The sequence below is a fragment of the Cynocephalus volans genome, chromosome 2, assembly GCF_027409185.1.
Source record: "Cynocephalus volans isolate mCynVol1 chromosome 2, mCynVol1.pri, whole genome shotgun sequence".
NCBI classification, from domain to species: domain Eukaryota; kingdom Metazoa; phylum Chordata; class Mammalia; order Dermoptera; family Cynocephalidae; genus Cynocephalus; species Cynocephalus volans.
The window spans coordinates 139,212,694-139,236,024 of record NC_084461.1 but is presented as its reverse complement, the minus strand read 5'-3'; the positions used below and the strand labels follow the sequence as shown (position 1 = coordinate 139,236,024).

Below are 23,331 nucleotides of genomic sequence, written 5' to 3'. Positions count from 1 at the left end.
TTCTGTTTGCTTGTCATATCAACTTCAAATAATTGTGGTTGTTATATCTTCTTCCCCCCCCCCCCGGTTTGTGTGCGTGTGCGTGTGTGTGTGTGTGTCTGTGTGTGGGTGTGTGTGTGTGTGAATTTATATATTAATTTTTAGCTCCCACCAATAAGTGAGAACATGTGGTATTTCTCTTTCTGTGCCTGACTTGTTTCACTTAATATAATTCTCTCAAGGTCCATCCATGTTGTTGCAAATGGCAGTATTTCATTCGTTTTTATAGCTGAGTAGTATTCCATTGTGTAGATGTACCACATTTTCCGTATCCACTCATCCGATGATGGGCATTTGGGCTGGTTCCAACTCTTGGCTATTGTAAAGAGGGCTGCGATGAACATTGGGAAACAGGTATACCTTCGACTTGATGATTTCCATTCCTCTGGGTATATTCCCAACAGTGGAATAGCTGGGTCGTATGGTAGATCTATTTGCAATTGTTTGAGGAACCTCCATACCATTTTCCATAGAGGCTGCACCATTTTGCAGTCCCACCAACAATGTATGAGAGTTCCTTTTTCTCCGCAGCCTCGCCAGCATTTATCGTTAATAGTCTTTTGGATTTTAGCCATCCTAACTGGGGTTAGATGGTATCTCAATGTGGTTTTGATTTGCATTTCCCGGATGCTTAGTGATGTTGAGCATTTTTTCATATGTCTGTTGGCCATTTGTATATCTTCCTTAGAGAAATGCCTACTTAGCTCTTTTGCCCATTTTTTAATTGGGTTGCTTGTTTTCTTCTTGTACAGTTGTTTGAGTTCCTTATATATTCTGGATATTAATCCTTTGTCAGATGTATATTTTGCAAATATTTTCTCCCACTCTGTTGGTTGTCTTTTAACTCTTTTAATTGTTTCTTTTGCTGTGCAGAAGCTTTTTAGTTTGATATAATCCCATTTGTTTATTTTTCCTTTGGTTGCCCGTGCTTTTGGGGTCGTATTCATGAAGTCTGTGCCCAGTCCTATTTCCTGAAGTGTTTCTCCTATGTTTTCTTTAAGAAGTTTTATTGTTTCAGGGTGTATATTTAAATCCTTAATCCATTTTGAGTTGATTTTAGTATACGGTGAGAGGTATGGATCAAGTTTCATTCTCCTGCATATGGATATCCAGTTGTCCCAGCACCATTTGCTGAAGAGGCAGTCCCTTCGCCACTGAATAGGCTTGATGCCTTTGTCAAAGATCAGCTGACAGTAAGTGTGTGGGTTGATTTCTGGATTCTCTATTCTATTCCATTGGTCAGTGTGTCTGTTTTTATGCCAGTACCATACTGTTTTGGTTATTATAGCTTTGTAGTATAGCTTAAAGTCAGGTAGTGTTATGCCTCCAGCTTTATTTTTTTTGCTCAGCATTGCTTTGGCTATGCGTGGTCTTTTATTGTTCCATATAAATGTCTGGATAGTTTTTTCCATTTCTGAGAAAAATGTCTTTGGAATTTTGATGGGGATTGCATTGAATTTGTATATCACTTTGGGTAGTATGGACATTTTCACTATGTTGATTCTTCCAATCCAAGAGCATGGGATATCTTTCCATCTTCTTGTATCCTCTCTAATTTCTCTCAGCAGTGTTTTGTAGTTCTCATTATAGAGATTTTTCACCTCCCTGGTTAACTCAATTCCTAAGTATTTTATTTTTTTGGTGGCTATTGTAAATGGGCAGGCTTTCTTGATTTCTGTTTCTGCATGTTCACTATTGGAGAAAAGAAATGCTACTGATTTTTGAGTGTTGATTTTGTATCCTGCTACTGTGCTGAAATCATTTATCAATTCTAGCAGTTTTTTTGTAGAGGTTTTAGGCTGTTCGATATATAGGATCATGTCATCTGCAAACAGGGACAGTTTGACTTCATCTTTTCCAATCTGGATGCCCTTTATTTCCTTCTCTTCTCTGATTGCTCTGGCTAGTACTTCCAACACTATGTTGAATAGGAGTGGTGAGAGTGGACATCCTTGTCTAGTTCCTGTTCTTAAAGGAAAAGCTTTCAGCTTTTCCCCATTCAGGATGATATTGGCTGTGGGTTTGGCATATATGGCTTTAATTATGTTGAGATACTTTCCCTCTATACCTAACTTATAGAGGGTCTTTGTCATGAATGAGTGCTGAACTTTATCAAATGCTTTTTCAGCATCTATAGAGATGATCATATGGTCCTTGTGTTTGAGTTTATTAATATGGTGTATCACATTTATTGATTTGCGTATGTTGAACCAACCTTGCATCCCTGGGATGAATCCCACTTGATCGTGATGAATAATTTTTCGTATGTGTTGCTGTATTCTGTTTGCTAGTAATTTAGTGAGGATTTTTGCATCTATATTCATCAGGGATATCGGCCTGTAGTTTTCTTTTTTGGTTATATCTTTACCTGGTTTTGGTATCAGGATGATGTTTGCTTCATAGAATGAGTTTGGGAGATTTGCGTCCGTTTCAATCTTTTGGAATAGTTTGTAAAGAATCGGTGTCAATTCCTCTTTGAATGTTTGGTAAAATTCTGCTGTGAATCCATCTGGTCCTGGGCTTTTCTTTGTTGGGAGCCTTCTGATAACAGCTTCAATCTCCTTTATTGTTATTGGTCTGTTCAAATTTTCTACGTCTTCACGGTTCAGTTTTGGGAGCTTGTGTGTGTCCAGAAATTTATCCATTTCCTCCAGATTTTCAAATTTGTTGGCGTATAGTTGTTTATAGTAGTCTCTAATGATTCCTTGTATTTCAGATGAATCAGTTGTAATATCGCCTTTTTCATTTCTAATTTTTGTTATTTGAGTCTTCTCTCTTCTTTTTTTTGTTAGCCATGCTAATGGTTTGTCTATTTTATTTATCTTTTCAAAAAACCAACTTTTTGATTCGTTGATCTTTTGAATTGTTTTTTGGTTTTCAATTTCATTCAGTTCTGCTCTGATCTTAATGATTTCTTTCCGTCTGCTAACTTTAGGTTTGGATTGTTCTTGTTTTTCTAGTTCTTTAAGGTGAAGTGTTAGGTTGTTCACTTGCCATCTTTCTATTCTTCTGAAGTGAGCGTTTAATGCAATAAATTTTCCCCTCAATACTGCTTTTGCAGTATCCCACAGGTTTTGGTATGATGTATCATTGTTTTCGTTAGTTTCAATAAATTTTTTGATTTCCTGCTTGATTTCTTCTTGGACCCATATGTCATTAAGTAGAATGCTGTTTAATTTCCATGTGTTTGTATAGTTTCCAGAGGTTCGTTTGTTATTAATTTCTAGTTTTAATCCATTGTGGTCTGAGAAGATACATGGGATAATTGCAATTTTTTTGAATTTATTGAGACTTGATTTGTGACCTAATATGTGATCTATCCTGGAGAATGATCCATGTGCTGATGAGAAGAATGAATATTCTGAGGTTGTTGGGTGGAATGTTCTGTAGATATCTGCCAATTCCAATTGGTCTAGAGTCTTGTTTAGATCTTGTGTTTCTCTACTGATTCTTTGCCTAGATGATCTGTCTAATATTGACAGTGGGGTGTTCAGGTCCCCTGCTATTATGGTATTAGTGTCTATTTCCTTCTTTAGGTCTAATAGAGTTTGTTTTATAAATCTGGCTGCTCCAACATTGGGTGCATACATATTTATGATTGTTATGTCTTCTTGATGGATCAGTCCTTTTATCATTAAGTAGTGTCCCTCATTGTCTCTTTTTATGGTTTTTAGTTTAAAGTCTATTTTGTCAGATATAAGAATAGCCACTCCAGCTCGTTTTTCTTTTCTGTTTGCATGGTAAATCTTTTTCCATCCTTTCACTCTTAGTCTGTGTGAATCTTTATGGGTGAGGTGGGTCTCTTGTAGACAGCATATAGTTGGGTCCTGCTTTTTGATCCAGTCAGCCAGTCTGTGTCTTTTAATTGGGGAATTTAAGCCTTTTACATTAAGAGTTGTTATTGAAAGGTGTTGATTTATTCCTAGCATTTTATTGGTTGTTTGGTTGTCTTAAGTGTCTTTTGTTCCTTGCTTTCTGATTTACTGTTTGTTTTCTCTGTTTGTTGGTTCCTTAGGTTGTAGATAGTGTTTTTGTTAGCTTGTTTTCTCTTCATGAATGCCATTTTTATTATACTAGCGGGTTTAGATTTTTCTTGGGTTTTTATGGCAGTGGTAGTTATTTTTCAGGAACCAAACCCAGTACTCCCTTGAGGATTTCTTGTAAGGGTGGTCTTGTGGTAGTGAACTCCCGCAGTTTTTGTTTGTCTGAGAAATATACTATTTGCCCCTCATTTCGGAAGGATAGCCTTGCAGGGTAGAGTATTCTTGGCTGGCAATCTTTGTCTTTTAGTATTTTGAAAATATCATCCCATTCCTTTCTAGCTTTTAGGGTTTGTGATGAAAAGTCTGATGTTAACCTGATTGGGGCTCCCTTATAGGTGATTTGACGCTTCTCTCTTGCAGCTTTTAAGATTCTCTCTTTGTCTCTGAGTTTTGCCAATTTGACTATGACATGTCTTGGAGAAGGCCTTTTTGGGTTGAATACGTTTGGAGATCGTTGAGCTTCCTGGATCTGAAGATCTGTGATTTTTCCTATACCTGGGAAGTTTTCTGCCACTATTTTGTTGAATATGTTTTCAATGGAATCTCCATTTTCCTCCCCTTCTGGAATACCCATGACTCGGATATTTGATCGCTTATGGTTGTCTGATATCTCTCTCAGATTTTCTTCAATGTCCTTGATTCTCTTTTCTTTCTTTTTGTCTGCTTGTGTTATTTCAAACAGCCCATCTTCAAGTTCAGAGGTTCTCTCTTCAACTTCGACAAGCCTGCTGGTTAAACTCTCCGTTGTGTTTTTTATTTCGTTGAATAACTTCTTCAGTTCAGCAAGTTCTGCTACATTTTTTTTCAGGACATTGATTTCCTTGTACATTTCCTCTTTCAGATCCTGTATACTTTTCCTCATTTCATCATGATGTCTAGCTGAGTTTTCTTGTATCTCATTCAGTTTCTTTAGAATTATCACTCGAAATTCCTTGTCAGTCATTTCAAGGGCTTCTTGTTCTATAGGATCTAGAGTTTGAGATTTATTAACTTTTGGTGGTGTACTTTCTTGATTTTTTGTATTTCTGGTATCTTTTTTTTGGTGTTTATTCATTGTGGCCGGGGGTTTCACAGTCCACTGGTTTGAGACTAATGACTAACTAGGATGTTGCTGTGGTTGCCAATTCCGTATGGCTCCCTCCGTGACTGCTCAGTTGGCCTCTAGTGCCTTGTGTGTGTGGTTGCCTCGGGTCTTGGGCTTCTCCGGGGAGCCACCTTTCTGGTCAGCTTGGACTCTGCTGGGCTGGTGGGTCACGTACCACAGGGTGTGTGATCTCTGTTGAGCTTTCACTTCCTGTGCAGGACTTCTCCCTGTTCCGTGTGCTCTGGCCCAGGCTGTTAGATCGTGCAGTAGCGACCCCACCTGGTGTGTGGTTTTTGTCGAGTCTCCGCCTCCCTGGCCGCACGTCTCCCCACTCTGTGCGCACTGTGCTGGGCTGGGGCGTGTCTTCTGCACCCCTCGTCTAACAGCTGGGCCTTCAAGACCCTGCTCGGTACCGCCTCGCCCAGGAAGTCTACCAGGTTTCTGCTGGGCACAGACGACCGGTCTCTCTGGGTGCCTTTGTGGCACTATGTAGATCTTTCTCGGGTCTTGTTCACCTTTGTATCCCCCCAGTATAAACCGAGTCTAGCGCCCACCTGTAGCCTGGTCTCCGGCAGGTTCAAGCGGACCTGGGAACTCTCCTACCACACTATTCCCAACCAGAAATTCGTTAGGCTTTTTTTCCAAACTGGTGGCCGCACAGATGGCATCTGCCTCCCAGTAACAGGGAGTTTACCTGGGGCCGGAGTCCAGGGTATGGTGGAGTGACAGTCGGCCCGCCCGTACTTCCTTGCCCTCCCGAAACTGGCCCGGGACGCCCTCCGCCACCAGCCCCGCCAGAGAACCGCGGAGGGAGTGGGAGCCAAGGCCGGTCCGCAAGCTCCGGAAAGCCTGGCGCCAGGCCAGCAAGTGGGAGGGCTCAGTGATGGCCGAGCAGGGCGGAGCTGCCCGCACCTGGGAAAATGGAGGCAGCACCAGCGGTGAGTGGGCTGGTGGTGCAGGCGGGGGCCGCTTGGGCATCCACCCCCTGAACAGAGCTGTGCCAGGGATCACTCACAGTGCTGTGCCAGGTCGGGCGCTCGCTCTGTCTCTGGTTTGTTGCCTTCCGTGTTCTCGGCGCTGCTGCCTCGGGCTGTTCAGTCGCGGCGGCGCCGCTCGGGCGCTCCCAGGAGTCTTCTTTAATGCCGGCCTGAAACCTCGAATCCTGAATAGGGCAGCTGGCCGCCTTCAGCGCGGCCCCGGCCTCCGGGATCCTGGCTGCATCCACAGCAGCCCTGGCGCTGTGTTCCCTGTTTCAAGACTCACATTTGCAGCTAAGAAACAGTTCTTTTCCTGCTCCACTCTTTAAAGCTGTTGTCTGTAAATGAGGCAGCCTCTCCTGCCGGGGGCAAAGTGGCGGTCACCCCCCACGACCGGTCAGCAGCAGCAGTCCTCCCTTAAGAGATGGCGAGAGGAAGGGCCACAAGTTTTCCGGCTGCCTGAGTCCCAGTGGCCGCCTTTTCCACCTCAGCTACTCCGCGCCAGCCGCCGCAGCCGCCGCCATCTTGAAAAACTAATATAAGCTTTTTATATTGCTCCATTGTTTTAGCCATTTGATTGTATGACATAAAGAGTTTTTTGTTTGTTGGTTTGTTTTTGATGGCTGGCCAGTACAGGGATCTGAACCTTTGTACCTAAATAGCTTCTTAAAAAAAAACCAAGAAGTAAAAGTTAAACAAACATGAAAATGTTAAAAAACAGTTTCTACACACAGAAAAAAAAAAAGGGTTAGAGTAGATCTCTAGGCTCCTTTATATCCAGACTTAAATGAATTAACAAATGATTAATGTTTTATATAACTGGTCTCAGTAGCAATTCTAGAGATGAACAGAAAACAGCATAACAAAACAAAACACAGAAACTGAGGACTGACGCTTTTAAGAGCCTTACCCAAGGTCATGCTGCTAGTAAATATGACCCCTGATCCCATGTTTAACCCATTCTACCTTCTACTTGAATATGGGCATTTGCTGGTTGTTGTTAGTTATGTGGGCAGACATTAATGACAAGCATTAAATTCATGAACCATAGGTTATAGTGGGAAAAATCTGGAGCTTAGGGGATTGCCTTCCATTTTAAATCACCAATCATGTGCCTTTGGGCAAATCAGTCTTTTAGACTCTTCGGTTTCTTTGTTTATAAAATGAGGAAATTGACAAAGATTTCTTGAGTAACTGCCACTCTGGGATGCCATGGAAGTACACGAATTGGATATTTATATTAAATGCCATTTGTTTATATTAAACAAGTTGGATATTTATATTAAATGCATTTAATGGCATAAAGGTGAGTGACAAGGAAACTCAGGAAGGCAAGACAAAGAGGAAGACCTGAGTCTTCAGAAATCACTCAGTCTGTGAGTTCACTTCCCTTTTGGCTTTTAAGTTATACAGATAAAAGTCACTCTCCCAGGGCTGAGACTACTTGGGTTGATGATTAGTTCCAGCCGCACCTAAAGGAGGGTGTGGCTGGAACTCAACTCTTTCTCATAATTCATGCCCAAAGCGCCCTGGAGTGGGAGAAGAGGGGACACTTTGTGTGCAGGAGATGAAATAGAACATTGTGGTCCCCTCAATTCCACCCAAAGTAGGGAGAAAGAAGCATTGCAGAAAGAAATATATCTTTTCTAAATTGAAGAGTTTGAAAGTTTGAAGTTCAAAGTCAGAATATTGGAGCAGGTTGCTGTGCATATATCATCTAACACAATTTCCTCATTTTATAAATTTTATGAATGAGAAAACTGAGACCTGGCTAAGTTATATGACACAGCCTAATCTGTGTTAGTGCAAGGATAAGAAGGAGGCTCATGATTGGAGTGGAAGTGGTCTATAAATGTGAGGAAAAGGAGCATGCCATTCTTGCTGTCTTCTCCAGCTCCTAGTCCAGTGCTTGGTACAAAGTAAGTGCTTCATAAACATTGGTCACAGGCCTGACCGACAGACTGACTTGGCTGACTGAATGAATGAATGATATGTTCGTACTCTCTGTCCTCTGTTAACTAGCTGGGTTTGCACACGTCCATTTCTGGCCTATTGTATCTGAGATATTTGAGGGTTCTCTCTACTTGCCGTGACTAACACTTTTCTGTCTCTGAAGTATTGCTTCCTCTTTGATGGTATAACAGGATAAACATCAGAATGCTTACAGGATATGTGTAATGCGGCATGACAGAGAACTGGGGTTTCCTCTGATGTGACTGTAGACTTGGCAGCGTTAATACAAGATTCGTTAGAAGCCAGACACCCTGGTGTGCTGGGCTGGCACTCGGTGAGGGCAGCCACCACTCATGTGCTTATGGAGCATTCAGTCAGAGGAAGTACCAAGTTCAATTGGAGAATTAAAACTGTACCTAAACAGAGCTATTCTTTGATTTTTTCTTCTGCAGAGCCCATGTTTTCACATCTTTCCTTTGATTGTGTCCTGCTGCTGCTGCTGCTGCTGCTGCTGCTACTTACAAGTAAGTCTGGGCATGGACATTTACAACTGGATAATAGTGTTGTATTGACTGCAAGAGAGAGATACAAGAATGGTCATCGTAATGCTGTTTGTAATAGCAAAAGTCTAGAAGAAACCTAAATTTCTATCAGTAAGGGAATGGGTAAATAAATGTGATATATCTGTGATGCAAACAGTGGGGGTAACTAAATATACTGGTATAGAATATCTACAAGTTATAATGTTATTGAAAAATGCAAGGAGCAGAATAGTGTGTATATTAGGTCTCTGTGTTGTGTGTACATTGCGTTGGATCAGCAATATGTGGACACTTTTTAATATATAGGCTTAATGTATATATATAGTTTTAAAGAAATTAATTTTAAATTCAACATTATCCATGAGTGGTTTCAAATACACAGCTTCTTATTTGGTCAAGGGTTTTATTTGGTGTGTACCCAGTGCTTTAAAAATAAACGAGATTTATGTTAGGATAGCACCCTTTGTTGATGGACAACTAACCTAGGTGGGTGGGCTGTTTTCCTGGCTTACAATGACCCATTCTCTGATAGTCTATTTCTCAGCTCTGTCCTCTCGTGTTCACAGAAGTGGTCTACAATTCTCTCCTAGGGCAGTGGTTCTGAAAGTGAGGTTCCAGGACCAGCTGTGTCAGCAACACCCGGGAACTTGTTAGAAACACAGGTTCTCGGGCTCCACCCCACATCAGCTGAGTCAGGTACTCTAATGGTTGAGGCCACAATCTGTGTTCTAACAAGGCTGAATGGTAATTCTGATGCCCCCAAGTCTGAGAATCCTTGCTATAGTGAGTCAACCGCAAAACAGGACAGCACCTATGGTTTCCCCTTGATTCTATAAAGCAGAACTTGCTGTTTTCATAAGATGGATCAACCTCACTGATTGCCTGGGTCTTGCTCTCCTTACCTCTCTATTCAGGCTCTCTAGAAGCAGCTTACATAGTCGAAGAGGGTCAGAATGCCTACCTGCCCTGCACCTACACTCCATCCACCCCAGAGAATCTTGTGCCTGTGTGCTGGGGCAAGGGAACCTGTCCTGCATTTGAATGTGGACATACAGTGCTCCGCACTGATGAAAGGAATGTGAAATATCAGGCATCCAGGAGATACCAGCTAAAGGGGAATTTTCACGAAGGAGACGTGTCCCTGGTCATAGAGAACGTGACTCTAGCAGACAGTGGGAACTACTGCTGCCGGGTCCAATTCCCGGGCCTAATGAATGATAAAAAATTAAACCTGGAATTGATCATCAAAACAGGTGCGTGGACCTTTGCATTTATTCTCTAAGATTCACCTGTGGATCATACTAAATATATTGTTTGTTCTCACCTCTGACCTCCCTAATCATAACCCTGAGAGTGGGATCCCGAGACCTAAAGTTTAACAGGCTCAACCAGTGATGCCCAGCATTGTTTAACACCCTCCAACTGTTTTGAAGTTTATGGATGGGGTCTACAGAATGAGAAGGCCTGGCCCCGTGGCTCAAGATCCTGACTGCTCATTAGAATCACGTGGAGAATTTTTAAAAAACAATTGCAGATGGTTGGGCCCACACACAAACCAGAGAAACCAACATCTCTGGAGGTAGACCCTGAGCATTCGCTTTTTACAAAGTCTACCGCAGGTGATTCCACCTAGTGTGCAGCCAGAATTGTGAACCACTGGGTTGTGCATGTGTGTTGGGGGTGGGAGGTGCACATGCTTGTAGGTTTTAAGATGTATAGAGCACATACTTTGTGGCCAGGTGTGACTGAGTTCAAATCCAACTCTGCTGTGTAATCTTGGGTGAGTTATTTAAACCCTACGGCCTCCTCCTCTATGAAATATGATAATACCTACCATACAGGCCACTGGAAGGATTTTATGAGATGCTTTATGCAGAGCATTTAGTGTGACCATTTGTGTGGCTGTTCATTCTATTGTTAACAATTAGACTGTTACAATGATGATTGCATCTCATGTCTGTCAAATGTTTCAAGTGTGCGATACGCTGTCAACAAAGGTGTCCGGGTAGGTGTGGAAGCTGAGGATGTGATTCTCTTCATTTGTTGTCTTTCTCATTTTATCTGTTGCCCCTTTGAATGCCTGAAACAAGCTCTCTGCTCTCAGAAAAACCTCATTCTTATGTTGGTTTCTGACATTAGCCAAGGTCACCCGTGCTCCAACTCCACAGAGAGACTTTACTGCAGCCTTTCCGAGAATGTTTACTACCGAGAGACGTGGCTCAGGTAATTACACCCTGGGTGTAGGAGGAAGCGTTTGGTTCTGAGTTCACAGGATTTTAAATATGGAATAAAGATGAAAAAACAGTTTAAGAGTGGAGGCACGAATGTTTCTGTACACTTGAAATAGTATTTGAGGTGAGGGAGGCAGTGGAGACACACTTGTGCTGGGGAAAAGGCACCATGACTTAGGATTCTGGATGAACCACAAACTAGTCATGTGACCTGGGCCAAGGCCTTTCCCTTCTCTGGATCTCAGCTTCCTCTTCTGTCCAAAGAGTGGGTTTAGAGACTTTTGAGTTTTATGTCCCAGTAAGATTCACCACCGCTCAAAAATAAATAAATAAAAAAGAATTTTAGTGAGCTACACATTTTGCCAAATAAGGAAAAAAAAATCTATCTACTGTTGCCATCATTGCATTAAAATAGACATTCTTTTAGTCTTTATTTTACTTATGTTTTAACTTAAAAAAAAAAACTTCAGTAAAAAACTTTAGTCTTTTCTTTTACTTAAATATTAAGTAATTTTAATCTATTGAAAAACAGTACATTGTCCTCATTACTTTCTCATTTACTCCTGGCCTGGTGATATTTTGTCATGAATTGGCCCCAGTTCATGTTTGGGGTCTAATAAGTTGGATTAGGTAATTTCTAGGATCCATTCTAACTGGAATAAAGTCCATCGACTTTGGATTCTGACCTCAGGAGTATCCAAATTCTTCACATAATTCAGCAAGTACTTTCCCAGGCTTCTCCAGAAGAGAAGATAAGGCAGAAAGAGCAGACATCAGCTCACATTAATCAAGAAGGTTAATCTTAAATTACTTCCTGTCAGAGTCCTGGTCTCTCCTAAACTCTCTGAAGCTCTTTTGTTCTGTAAAATTAGGTTAATAATGGGTAAGTCCCATCTCATAATGTCATAAATCTCATAAATCACACCTTATGTGATTTAAGTAAGAAAGAATGTCTAAAATACTTAGCCTAGTGTCTGATCATAGCATGTACTCAATGCATGTTAGCTATTATCATTAATATTGTCAGTAAGATCAGGAGGCAGAATGAGATTAAGTACTTCAGTGACAGGTAGAATGGGTTCTAATTTCAGCTGTTCTTGCTAGCTCGAACTCAGGAAAGTTGCTCAAACTCTTTGAAGCTCAACTTCCTTATCTTTACAAAATGGATAATTCCAGTGCCTACTTCATGAGGTTGTTTGTAAAAATTAAATGTGATAATGTATGTAAAATGCTCAGCATAGTACCTGGCCCATAGAAAGCACTCAAATGTTAGTTATTATTACAGTTATTAACTTTAGCTCTCTAAGAGTTAAATCTTTGGTTGGTCTCTAGTGATTGGTAGCTGACATTTCTTATGCAATTAGTTAGTGAGAAAATTAAATATGGTGGGAATAGATGATCACACACATTGTGGGCTAATGAAGTTATACCAGATATTTATTGTATGCCATTGTTATATTTTAAAGAATCTTAGAACCATAGATCTAGAAGGGACTTCAGGGATCATTTAGTTCCACTTTCCAATCCAGTGCTTCAATGCACTTTACAACATCCTCACGGAGAAAGCTGTATGGGGAGTTCAATTTCTCATTAGGTAGAGCATTTCCTATACCATGAACAGAAGTCCTGCCCTCTAGGGTGACAAAAGTAGGACCATCTCTTGCATTTGGCACAATACCTCTAGGCTCTCTGAGCTTTTCAAGGACCTGACTGAGAAAATATTTAAGCAAACAAAAGAAGACAGTGGCTGCAATACAGAAAAATAAAATGAAAAATTGAAACAAATGAATATTTAATGGCTTGTCTATGATATGTAATCTTATGTCAATTAGTTGCAAGTCAAATCTTATGTAATTATACATACCTTTTGTTTAATGTGGGATGTGGGTGCGTTTAATCTGTTTGATATAAAATGGAAAAATATAAAATTAAAAATAAAAAAAAACAAAAAAAAAAATAAAAGAAAGATACAAAATGGAGTGGAACCTTTAAAAGTAAGAGATCCAAGGGCCTGGAATCTCCTAAACCCACCTTGAACACAGAACAAATGTTCTTCCACCTAGAGGAGGCAGTACCGGGTCACAGCAAGTCCTCAGCCCAGGAGCAGACCTGCTTTGAACCCAGTTTTCCCAATTAATAGCTGTGTGATCTTGGGCAAAGTACTTCTCTGAAACTTTTTCTTCATCTAAAAAATGGGAAAAATAATATTACTTACCTATTGTGCTGAGGATGAAATGAGATTGTGCAGATATAGCACTAAGCACCATGTCTGGCACATAGTATGTGCTGAATAGATGGTAACTACTAAATTTATGTACTTTAAAAACCATCATATCCTAACCGCACTGCTGCCTCGACCTCAGTCGCATCTTGGGTTCTCCAGAAAATACATTGCAACTTCCTCCACCTGTTCCACCTGTCTTGGTTGATGGCCAAATCTGTGTGAAAATAAGCTGTGATAACACAACTGTGCTCTGTTTTACTGAACATTATCATAGCAAAATGGAGTTAAAAAAAAAGTCAGTTTTACCGTTTAGACTAAGAATAATAACTACGGGGAAGCAGAAACTGGATTTACGCTTGAAAATCTTGTGTGTGGTTAAGATTCATGTTTACTTAGCAGTTCCACCAATGTGGTTTTTATACTTTGAACTCCTTTCGGGTAATAAAAGCAAATATAAGTGGAATGCAATCTCTTTCCTATTTTTTTTTTCTTAAATAATTTTAGGCTGAGATTATGCCTGTATAATATTTAAATCATAGTCTGTTAAGCCAGCATTTAGTTAATTAAGCCCTTTACACACGTTAAAGGCTTTAGACTTTAAGGCTTGCAGAAGGTGACCATGAAATTTAAAAAGTTTCAAAGTTTCTGACTCAGCCAGAAAAATGAGTATGCATGCTTAGTTTTCCCAAAGCTGACAATCTATTTACTTTTAGTATGCAGTGTCAGGGCCTGTGCCCATCTGGTTTGCTGCCTGTCCCCTCTGCATGGCATAGAGTAGGGGTGTAGTACATATTCATTGAATGGGTGAGCAGATAAAGAAATAAACAAATGAACAAAAAAGGAGAGAGGAAGAGCTGGCAGCTGACAACGTGACCCTCTTCATATTAGTGACAATGCTAAGATAAAGGGTGTTGAAGGCAGAAGTTAAGAATGAATGTTTAACGCTATGTGGACTTAATTGGAAGTCCTTTTCTACCATTCACTAAACTGTATGACCTCGGATAAGTCACTTAACTTTCCTAATTCTCAGTTTCTTCATCTGTGTAAGGGGACTAACAGTCCCTACTTTAGAACAGTTGTTTTGAATGCTAAATGAGATACTTCACTAAGAGTTTAGCACAAGGCCTGGCTTCTGGTAAATTGTAGCAGTTATTATTATTTCCATTTGTAAGCAACCAATTACCCTGTCTCCCTCATAATGAGTAAATGTTAGACTTTTTCAAGGAAATGCATTTTTGTTGTCCTTTAAAATACTGAGAATATAATGCCTGAGAGTTATCAATGTTGTTGGGTTTTTATAGAACCCATTAGGCTCTGTGGACAAACTATACATTCAACGTAGGTCTTCCTGGCATAAGTCTCGATTTCATAAAACATAACTAGTAGGGTTCATTATCTAAATGAAAAAATGTAATCAGCCTAAAGTTGATTTGTAAGTATTCAATAAATTTTATTGGTTTCCCAATTAACTATTATGAAGAGTATGGCGTAGAATTAGTTTCAAATAGGATTATAGGCATAAAGATTAAAATAAACAAATAAATAAATAAACTCTGACAAAAGAAAACATTAACTATTCTATTGGCTATTTTCCCTTTCTTTTCTCTTTTCTTTCTTTTTTTTTTTATAACAGAGACACAGACATTGAAGACCCTCCATGATAAAAATCAAACAGTAAGTAACATTTTTTCGTGAGCTAACATCGTGCTCAACTAGGGGGAAAGAAAGTATGGCTTTAGACTTCCTTCATGCCTACCCTTTCCTTGGGGAACAAGCCTTAACCTACCTTAGCTTCAAATTCCAGAGCTGTAAGATGTTGATGCTGACAGTTCTAACCACATAGGCCTGTTGTGAGGCATGGAATGAGGTTATGCATGTAGAGTGCCTGGCACACAGTAAGTGCTGGGAAAAAAGAAGGAGCATTAGCCTCTTGTCCTCAGATTTCACAACTGTGTACCAGTATGGAAGGTTCAAAGACCCTTCATCTCCCTAGAATATGTTTCTTCTTGCTTTCATTGCTATCCTAATGAGAAAGATGATTTGTTTGTTTAAATGTACTTATTTATATATGACAGGCACCAATCAAGAATATTCAAAGACAAAAAATTTATGTATTTAATTATATGTAAAGCAATACTTAAATTAACCACGATTTTAGTGTGCCTCACCTTCTTGGAGTAAAAGGAAAACCACCAGAAAGCAAGCTGGTAGCAGTGACTTAAAAATTCTTTGAGGACATATCCAGGAGTCTGCATTCCTTTGACTCAAGCTCCTTCTTGTGTATTCACTGCTTAGCATCTTGTGTTTGTCCCTTCCCTTTCTGTGATCGAGGACTGCCTCTTAAGTACCTCTGTATACCCACAGTGCTTACTTAATGCACTATACCTTGCCTATAAGACTCCTGCTGTTGTAGGAGTATTGTGTATTGAATAAACAGAAGATTTAATTCCTTGACTTCTTTGTTTTAAAAGTATTTAATATTATTGTTTTTAAAGGGAGAACATGAACTGAAATTTTAGAAGCAGGATTTTTTGTGTGGCTCTCAGTTTTCAGAAAATCAAATTAATCAGAGCAATAACAATAACAGCTACCACTGATTGAGCATTTATCATGTACCAGTCCCTATGCTGAGTATTTTATGGTTTTTGTCACTTAATTTTCCCAATAACTCTACAGAGTCACTCAGTTCTTGGTGACAGAGCCAGGATTTGAACCCAGGCCTGTTTGGCTGCAAAATCCTGGCTCTCAAATCACTGCTTTTCTGTGAAAATAAGGGTTTCACTGCAAGACCCCAACTGTAGACCACTCTGAAACCCTCTGGGGAACACCAGGGGATCTTGAATGAACAGCACTCCACTCAAAAGCCCATTTTTGTTTTGGAAGGAGCGGTCCATTTACTAAGAGCTCCTTCTCCACCCACAGTACAATAAGGGTATATTTTGCTAACTTCAAAGATTAAGCTAGTCCCTTTCTTGGGATGGTTTGAGGCTTGTCTAGAAGAGGGTTGGGGCTTGAAAACATTAAGGGTGGTTTTAAGGTCCCTGCAATCCTGTGATGCTGTAAAAGAGATGTTTCAATTTGCAAGCCCTGAGACTGGCTGAGTATACAACCAATTTCTGGTCACTTGCTGCTTAAATTCTGTTTGTGTTTCCATAGCAAATATCCACATTTGTTAATGAGTTACAGGACTCTGGGGCGACCACCAGAATAGGTGTCTACATCGGAGTAGCAATCTCTGCTGGGCTGGCTCTCACTCTTATCTTTGGTGCTTTAATTCTCAAATGTAAGTGGTTTGACGTTGCTTCTCCTGCCCTCTGATGAGTAACTGTAAATACAGGAACCAGTACAAACCTAGTAGAAAAATAACTTCATAATTATACCCAAAGGTGATTAGACTAAATACCCTTTTGTCCTTCAAACCTGAATTGATTTTTAGTTAATGCTTATCTAATTTTTTATTCAATTTTTTAATTCAATTTTTATTCAGTGCTTACCATGTGTCCAGCAGACACTGTGCTAAATGTTTCACGTAAATTTTATTGCCATCACCATCTTATTAGATAGGTATTATTATTTCCATGGTACAGTGGAGGAAAGTAAAGTTTAAACTAAGCCACTTTCTCAGGTTTCAGAATCAGTAAGTGGCAAAGCTGGAATTCATACACACACACAGATCGATTTCAGTACCTGTTCTCGTATCTGTGCTTAAGGAAACTAATCTCTTTAATTCATGCATATGTCTAGGTTTATTAGGAAACAACTGCAAAACCCACTTCCTTCTGTTCATTTTCCCATGTTATTTCTCAGGCATAGCTCTTTACAGAGAGGTAGCAAGTCCCTTTAACACTGGGTCATGATCAGGATGACAGAATTTGTGTTCCTCCATCACGGCACTTACCACACACAGTGTTTTCTAAGTCACTTATCTTTATTAAACAAAAACAAACAAACTTTATTAAGTTATAATTTATGTACAACAAACTGCATATTTGAAGTGTGTGGCAGGGGCTGGCTGGTTAGCTCGGTTGGTTACAGCGTGGTGTTATAACACCGAGGTCAAATGTTAGGATCCCATTAGTGCCAGAACTGGGACAGTCCAAGGAAAACGGGGATAAGTTGGTCACCCTAACTGTGGCCTGAAGCTGCCAAGTGCTTCAGGTGCATTACATCCTGGTTACTACCCTGTGAGATAGATACTAATATCGTTCCAATAGAGAACGAGCATGCTGAAAGGTTAAGGAACTTGCCCAAATTCACACAGTTAATTTATAGATAAAGGATTTGAACATACGGTTGTCCTGCTCCTCATGATCTTGTTTGCTGCCATTACTGGTAAGTGGATTATTCAGAGAAAAAAACTACCCCACCCACACTTACCTGGGTTTACCCAGAGGTAGTCATGGTGTTTGCAAATTGATCACCTAAAGTATAAAGTCTAGGGGCTGTTAAGGGGCAATGATAACACTCACTACTTTTTTGAGTTCTGCCAAGGCCTGGATATTAGGGACCATTTTAGTTTGTGTAAAGGGTAATGAGGCATGGGAAAATCTGATGCCTTGTACACACAAATATATATTATTCCAAAAACATGGCTACTTAGAGGAGCCAATTAGAAAGTCCTATTCAATTTGCATTTTTTCCCCTGGAAGTTGCTGGAGAAAATCTTACAACCAAGGTGACAGGTTTTTAAGTCATGACTTCACAGTCACAAACTGTCACTCAGTGATGCCCAGCAATCCTATATCTTTCTAGTGCACTTTCTGCCATGACCATTTATACCTCACTACTGCTCAAATTTCTCAACTGATAAAATGTCAATGGCCTGTTGTGTCTCTGTTGCCTTTCCCAAGACTTCATCCCTCTTTTTATCCCTTTCTTCCAAATCATGCATCTCTCCATTTCTGTTAATGCTATTTTTATTAGCATAAAATACGTTCTAGTCCACACATTCCTCTCCAACTACTGTTGTCCCTCGGTATCCTTAGGGGATTGGTTCCAAGACCCCCCATGGATGCCATAATCCAGGGATGCTCAAGTCCCTGATATAATATGCATAGTATTTGCATATAATCTATGCACATCCTCCTATATTAAGTTGCCTCTAGATTACTCATAATACCTTACACAATGTAAATGCTATGTAAATAGTTGTTATACTATATATATTTTAATTTGTGGCATTTTTATTGTTGTATTGTTATTTTTTATGTTTGTTTTCTTTGAATATTCTAAATCTGTGGTTGGTTGAATCCACAGATGCAGAAGGCTGACTCTCTCATTTCTTCCTTTCTTTTACAGACATATTTCTTGAATGAGTTGTCCCTGTTTCTTACCCTTCTGCACTCTTTGACCCACCATCATTTAGGTTCTACCCCTTAAGTGCCATAGAAATAGTTTTAGTTTTGCTTGACCTAGTAGGTATCTTTGTCTTCACTGTAGTCAGTCGTTCAGCACTATCCTCCCAAGTTGACCCCCACTCATTCTAGAAAGTCCTCCTTCTCTTGGCTTCTGAAGCACCATTCTCTTACTTGATTGGCCATTCCTTTTTAGTTATTTTGCTGTTTCCTTTTCTGTGTTTCTGTGTGATCTGATCTTTAGATGTTGAGATTCCTCAGGGCTGGGCTTTTTCCTCTCTCTAAACCCTTTAGGTAGTAACATATATTCCCATGATCTTAAATGTCACCTTTAATTTCTTAACTATTAAAGTATTGGTACTTTGGTACTGCTTGCCCAACTGTCCAGTTGATATCTTTTTTTTTTTTTTTTTTTTTTTTATTTGCTGGCCTGTATGGGGATCAAGCCCTGGACCTTGGTGTTATCAGTACCATGCTCTAACCGACTGAGCTAACCAGCCAGCCCCCAGTTGGCACCTTCACTTTGATGTCTCACACACTTAACATGTCCAAAATAGAGCTCTAGATTCCACCTTCCGGAACCCAGTCTCTCCCGGGTCTTCTCCATCATAGTGAATTTCATCACCATCCATCTCGTTGCTTAAGCCAGAAATGCAGAAGTCATCCTTGCATCTCTCTTTCCTCATTCCTAATATGCAATCCAACTTCAATTCCTACAGACTTTCTCCAAAATATATCTAAAATCTCTTCATTATTATGCTTCTCTCTTGACCACCACCTTAATCTAAGGCATCATCATCATCTCTACTCAATTTACCTCTTCTTTTAAGTCTCCTTCTAATCCATTCTCTATATAGCAGCCAGAGTGATATTAAAACCCAAATCAGATCATGTATCTCTGTCTTTCAATAATTTCTACAGATCTTACAATACAATCCAAACTCCTGATTGTGGCTCAAAAGGTCCTATAGGACCTAGCCCCAATGTTCCTCTCAGACCTTCTCTGGGGACACTGTCTTGTTCCAGCTATGTCTTTGGTTTCAGGCATTCACCAAGATCTTTGCTAGGGGTTCTCTACCTGGAATTCTTCCTCTGGCTCTTTACTTGGCTGACTCATTCTCTTTTTTCAGGACTGAGCTTAAAGTTTATCTCCTCTGGGGATTCTTCCCTGACCACCCTCTCTATTACCTGTTTCAGTGTGTTGTTGGTTTCCTTTACAATAATACATCACAATTTGAAATTATTTGATGTTTCTGTTTACTGTTTTATTTTTTGTTCCTTTTCTTCTTCTTCTTCTTCATTTATTTATTTGTTTATTTATTTTTTGGTCTCTTTCAATAGCACACAGACTTCACGAAGTTAGGGCTCACAATTTACCTTTGTGTCCCAGTGCCTAGCAAACTGCCAAACACGTAGTAGATGCCCCATAATATCTGTTAAAAATGCATCTTTATTACTTTCTAGCATAATCCATATAATAAACTAAGACACACATTAGGAGTATGATTTAATTAAATTTGAGTTGAGACCAAATTTCCCTACTCTTGATTCCAGTGACCCTATTTTATTTTTTATATAATTTATTTTATGAAAGCATTTTTATTGACTTTTATTCCCTGTTTACCTAGGGTATTCTCACAGCAAAGAGAAGTTACAGAATTCAAGGTAAGAATAATGGAATGGAATCTTGGGGGCTCCTACTTTAATATGGCTTTGGTCTTTGATCTCTGAGAAGTCCTGCCCTAGGGATTTCGGATATAAGCTCATACAGTTGTCCTTCTGTATCCATGGAAATTGGTTCCAGGACCTCCCCAAAATACCAAAATCCTCAGATGCTCAAGTCCCTTATATAAAAGGGTATAATATTTGCATATAGCCTATGCACATCCTCCCATGTACTTTAAATCATCTCTAGATTACTTATAATACCTCATACAATGTAAATGCTATATAAATAGTTGTTACGCTGTTCTGTTTCAGGGATAATGAGAAGAAAGAAAAGTCTGTACATGTTCAGTTCAGATGCAATTTTAAAAAATAAATTTTTTCCCATCCCTGGTTGGTTGAATTCACTGTTGTGGAACCCAAAGTTACAGAGGGATGGCTGCACTTCCTTTTTGCCCTAGGACTAATTATGAAATAAAAATTTAACATACTCCTCTGTTTACTTCCTTAGCTTTCTTAGTTCTAACATTAATGTATAGAATTTATCTCCCTAATTAATAAAAAATGCTCCTTTATCTTTATATTAATGGGATAGTGGGGTTTGTTTTTGTTTGTTTGTTTTTCAGTGAACTGTAACTTCAACTGATCAAACACCTACTTTATCCAGGGTCTGGGCTGGACATTGGGGTTACAGAAGTGAACAAGAAACCCAGAATCCATTCTCAGGGTTTATACAACCCAGCCCAGGCATTTTTAATCCTGATTACCTATTAGAATCACCTGAGCACTTAAGCACACTGATGCAGGACCAACTCCAGAGCAATCGAATCAGAATCTCTGGGGATAAGTAAAAACTCTCTGGGTAATTCTAACACTCAGTCAGGGCTGAGAACTACTGGATTGTTATATATCCCTGTCTTAATCATTCCTGACTGCACAAGTGCACATACACATTCATTCTAAAGAGGCATAGCTTGCATAACTTTTACTAGAGTTTTAGTAATATTTGCTACACAAATAGAATGTAATATATTTTGGAAAAAAAAATGACTTGTCCACGGAGTGTTATCTAAACCACTAATAATTTTAGATTAAGTAAATTAGGATATAGTATGAAGACAAAATAATATGCAGTAAAAAAGTCAAATAAGGTAAAAAAATACTCAGTTATCAGTGGTTTTAGATTATTTAAATTATTATTTATATTATTTAGATTATGACAGTATTCTTTATTGGAACTGAAACCTGGAAATATGAAGTATTCACAGGTAATATTTACGTGCATTAATTCATTAGTTGTGATGTAACTTGGTTAATGCCCATCTCTCCCTATAAATTATATAACTCCATAGAAAATTAGGAATTTGTCTGCCACATTAACAACCAAAGTCACTTTGTCAGTATTGATGATTGCTTGAGTGAGTTCTCACGGCAGCCCTGTGAGATGGAGAGCTCATTATTCCCATTGTACTGATGAAAATACTGAGACAAAGTTTACTAATAGGCAGCCCCTATGGAACTGTACCCCTATGGAACTGTTCTCTGCTGTATCTCTAGCTGCATAGAACAGCGTGTAACTCACTAAATATTTCTTGAATGAAAAAATAAAAAAAACAACTTATCCAAAGTCATATGGCTGGTAAGTGACAGAATTCAAACTCAAGTCTGATTTGATCCATAACATATTCATTTCTTTTTCTCTTTCCTTTTGAAATAATTGACGTAACAGAACAAGGAACAATCAGACTCTTCTCGCAAACTCCTCGCAAACTCCTTGTTTAACATTTTGACATATTTGCTGTATCTATTTCTCTATATACATAATCTTTTTTCTCAACCATTTGTAAAGAAGTTGCAGAAATCTTGACACTTCAGCCTGCAACTCCTGAGAATAGGGATATTCTTTTATACAATACAATGCTATTTTTATACCTAAAAAAATTATGATTAATTCAAATGTCCTCAATTGTTCTCCAAATATTCTTTTTGCTATTTTATGGCTTTCCCCCCAGTCAGCATCCGATCAAGGATCATGCACTGCATTTGGTTGCTGTCTCTTCAGCAAAGCCTGTTCTCTTTTCCTATTCTGTGTTACCTGGGAAATGCTTAACTCAACTGCAACATTTTATTTCCACAGGCTCATCTCTTTGGCTAACCTCCCTCCATCAGGGTTAGCAAATGCAGTAGCAGAGGGGATGCGCTCAGAGGAAAACATCTACACCATTGAGGAGAACATATATGAAATGGAGGATCCAAACGAGTATTACTGCTCTGTCAGCAATGGACAGCAATCCTGATGACCTCGCAGTAGTCACCATTCTATGCCGTTGACTACAACCACTTCATTTTCAAACTTGGTGCTTTTTCAAAAACTATCAGATGTAGCGGCTGACTGGTTTTAGAGGTTCTGTCCATAGCCACTGAGCGGAGTTTTCCCATTTTCTGAAGATAATTAGCCCACATGGGCACCGAACTTAGGCATATCATTACCTCTGTATTCCAGCCATCAGGGCTACCCAACCCAGAGACTGCTACTCATGGGCATTAGAGCTCAAACGGGTTTTTACGTAGATTAGGAATTCTTGATATGTGGTCTCTGGAGCTCCAGGAAAGTTAGGCACATGATATGTCCATGAAGCTTCTGAAAATCTAGGTAAAATTGTATGCTTAGATATGAACACCTCTTTTTTTGGTACTGAAAGCCTAAAGGGGCCACTGATTTTCAAAGAGATCTGTCATGCTAAAAAGGTTAAGAAAGGACTGTATCAGCACTACATGGTCAGCACTAGAAGATTCCCTCTGAATGTCAAGGCTTATGCCTCTTGAACAGTAAGTGCCACGGCTCGGCTTTCCTTTGCTTCAGTTAGGGAGATTGCCCAGCAGGCCTGCAGTGTGGCAGTAGTGTCTGGGGTAAAAAGGAAGTATGTTCACTTGGTGTGTGTTGACAAGTTTTGCTTGTTGTGCACTCAGCGGGAAATATCTCTGACCAACTTCTCCATTCATGGAGAGAACTGGCACCGTATTTTTCACAGAAGAAGAAGCAGTGACTGGGACACAAATTCTTTTTCCTGGTGGAAAGAAGGCAAGGAGCTCTAGCAGTCTGTATGGTCAACCTCAGAACCCTTGATGGAAAAGCAGCGGTCCCTAAGACTTAAATTCCGAGGTGGTGGAGACCAGGTTTGCTGGATTTATTTTTGCCTCCCCAGTGCCTGGCATGGC

At 39.6% G+C, this 23,331-nt stretch overlaps 1 protein-coding gene across 1 annotated transcript; it reads left to right on the top strand.

Annotated features, from left to right (window-relative positions):
* Positions 1-8,553: 8,553 nt before the first annotated feature.
* HAVCR2 (hepatitis A virus cellular receptor 2) lies at positions 8,554-22,409 on the top strand. The gene is made up of 7 exons (XM_063088195.1): positions 8,554-8,620; positions 9,553-9,891; positions 10,778-10,861; positions 14,727-14,767; positions 16,250-16,376; positions 20,076-20,112; positions 22,250-22,409. The coding sequence occupies exons 1-7, from the start codon at positions 8,554-8,556 to the stop codon at positions 22,407-22,409; spliced, it is 855 nt and encodes a 284-aa protein (XP_062944265.1).
* The last annotated feature ends 922 nt before the right edge of the window (positions 22,410-23,331 follow it).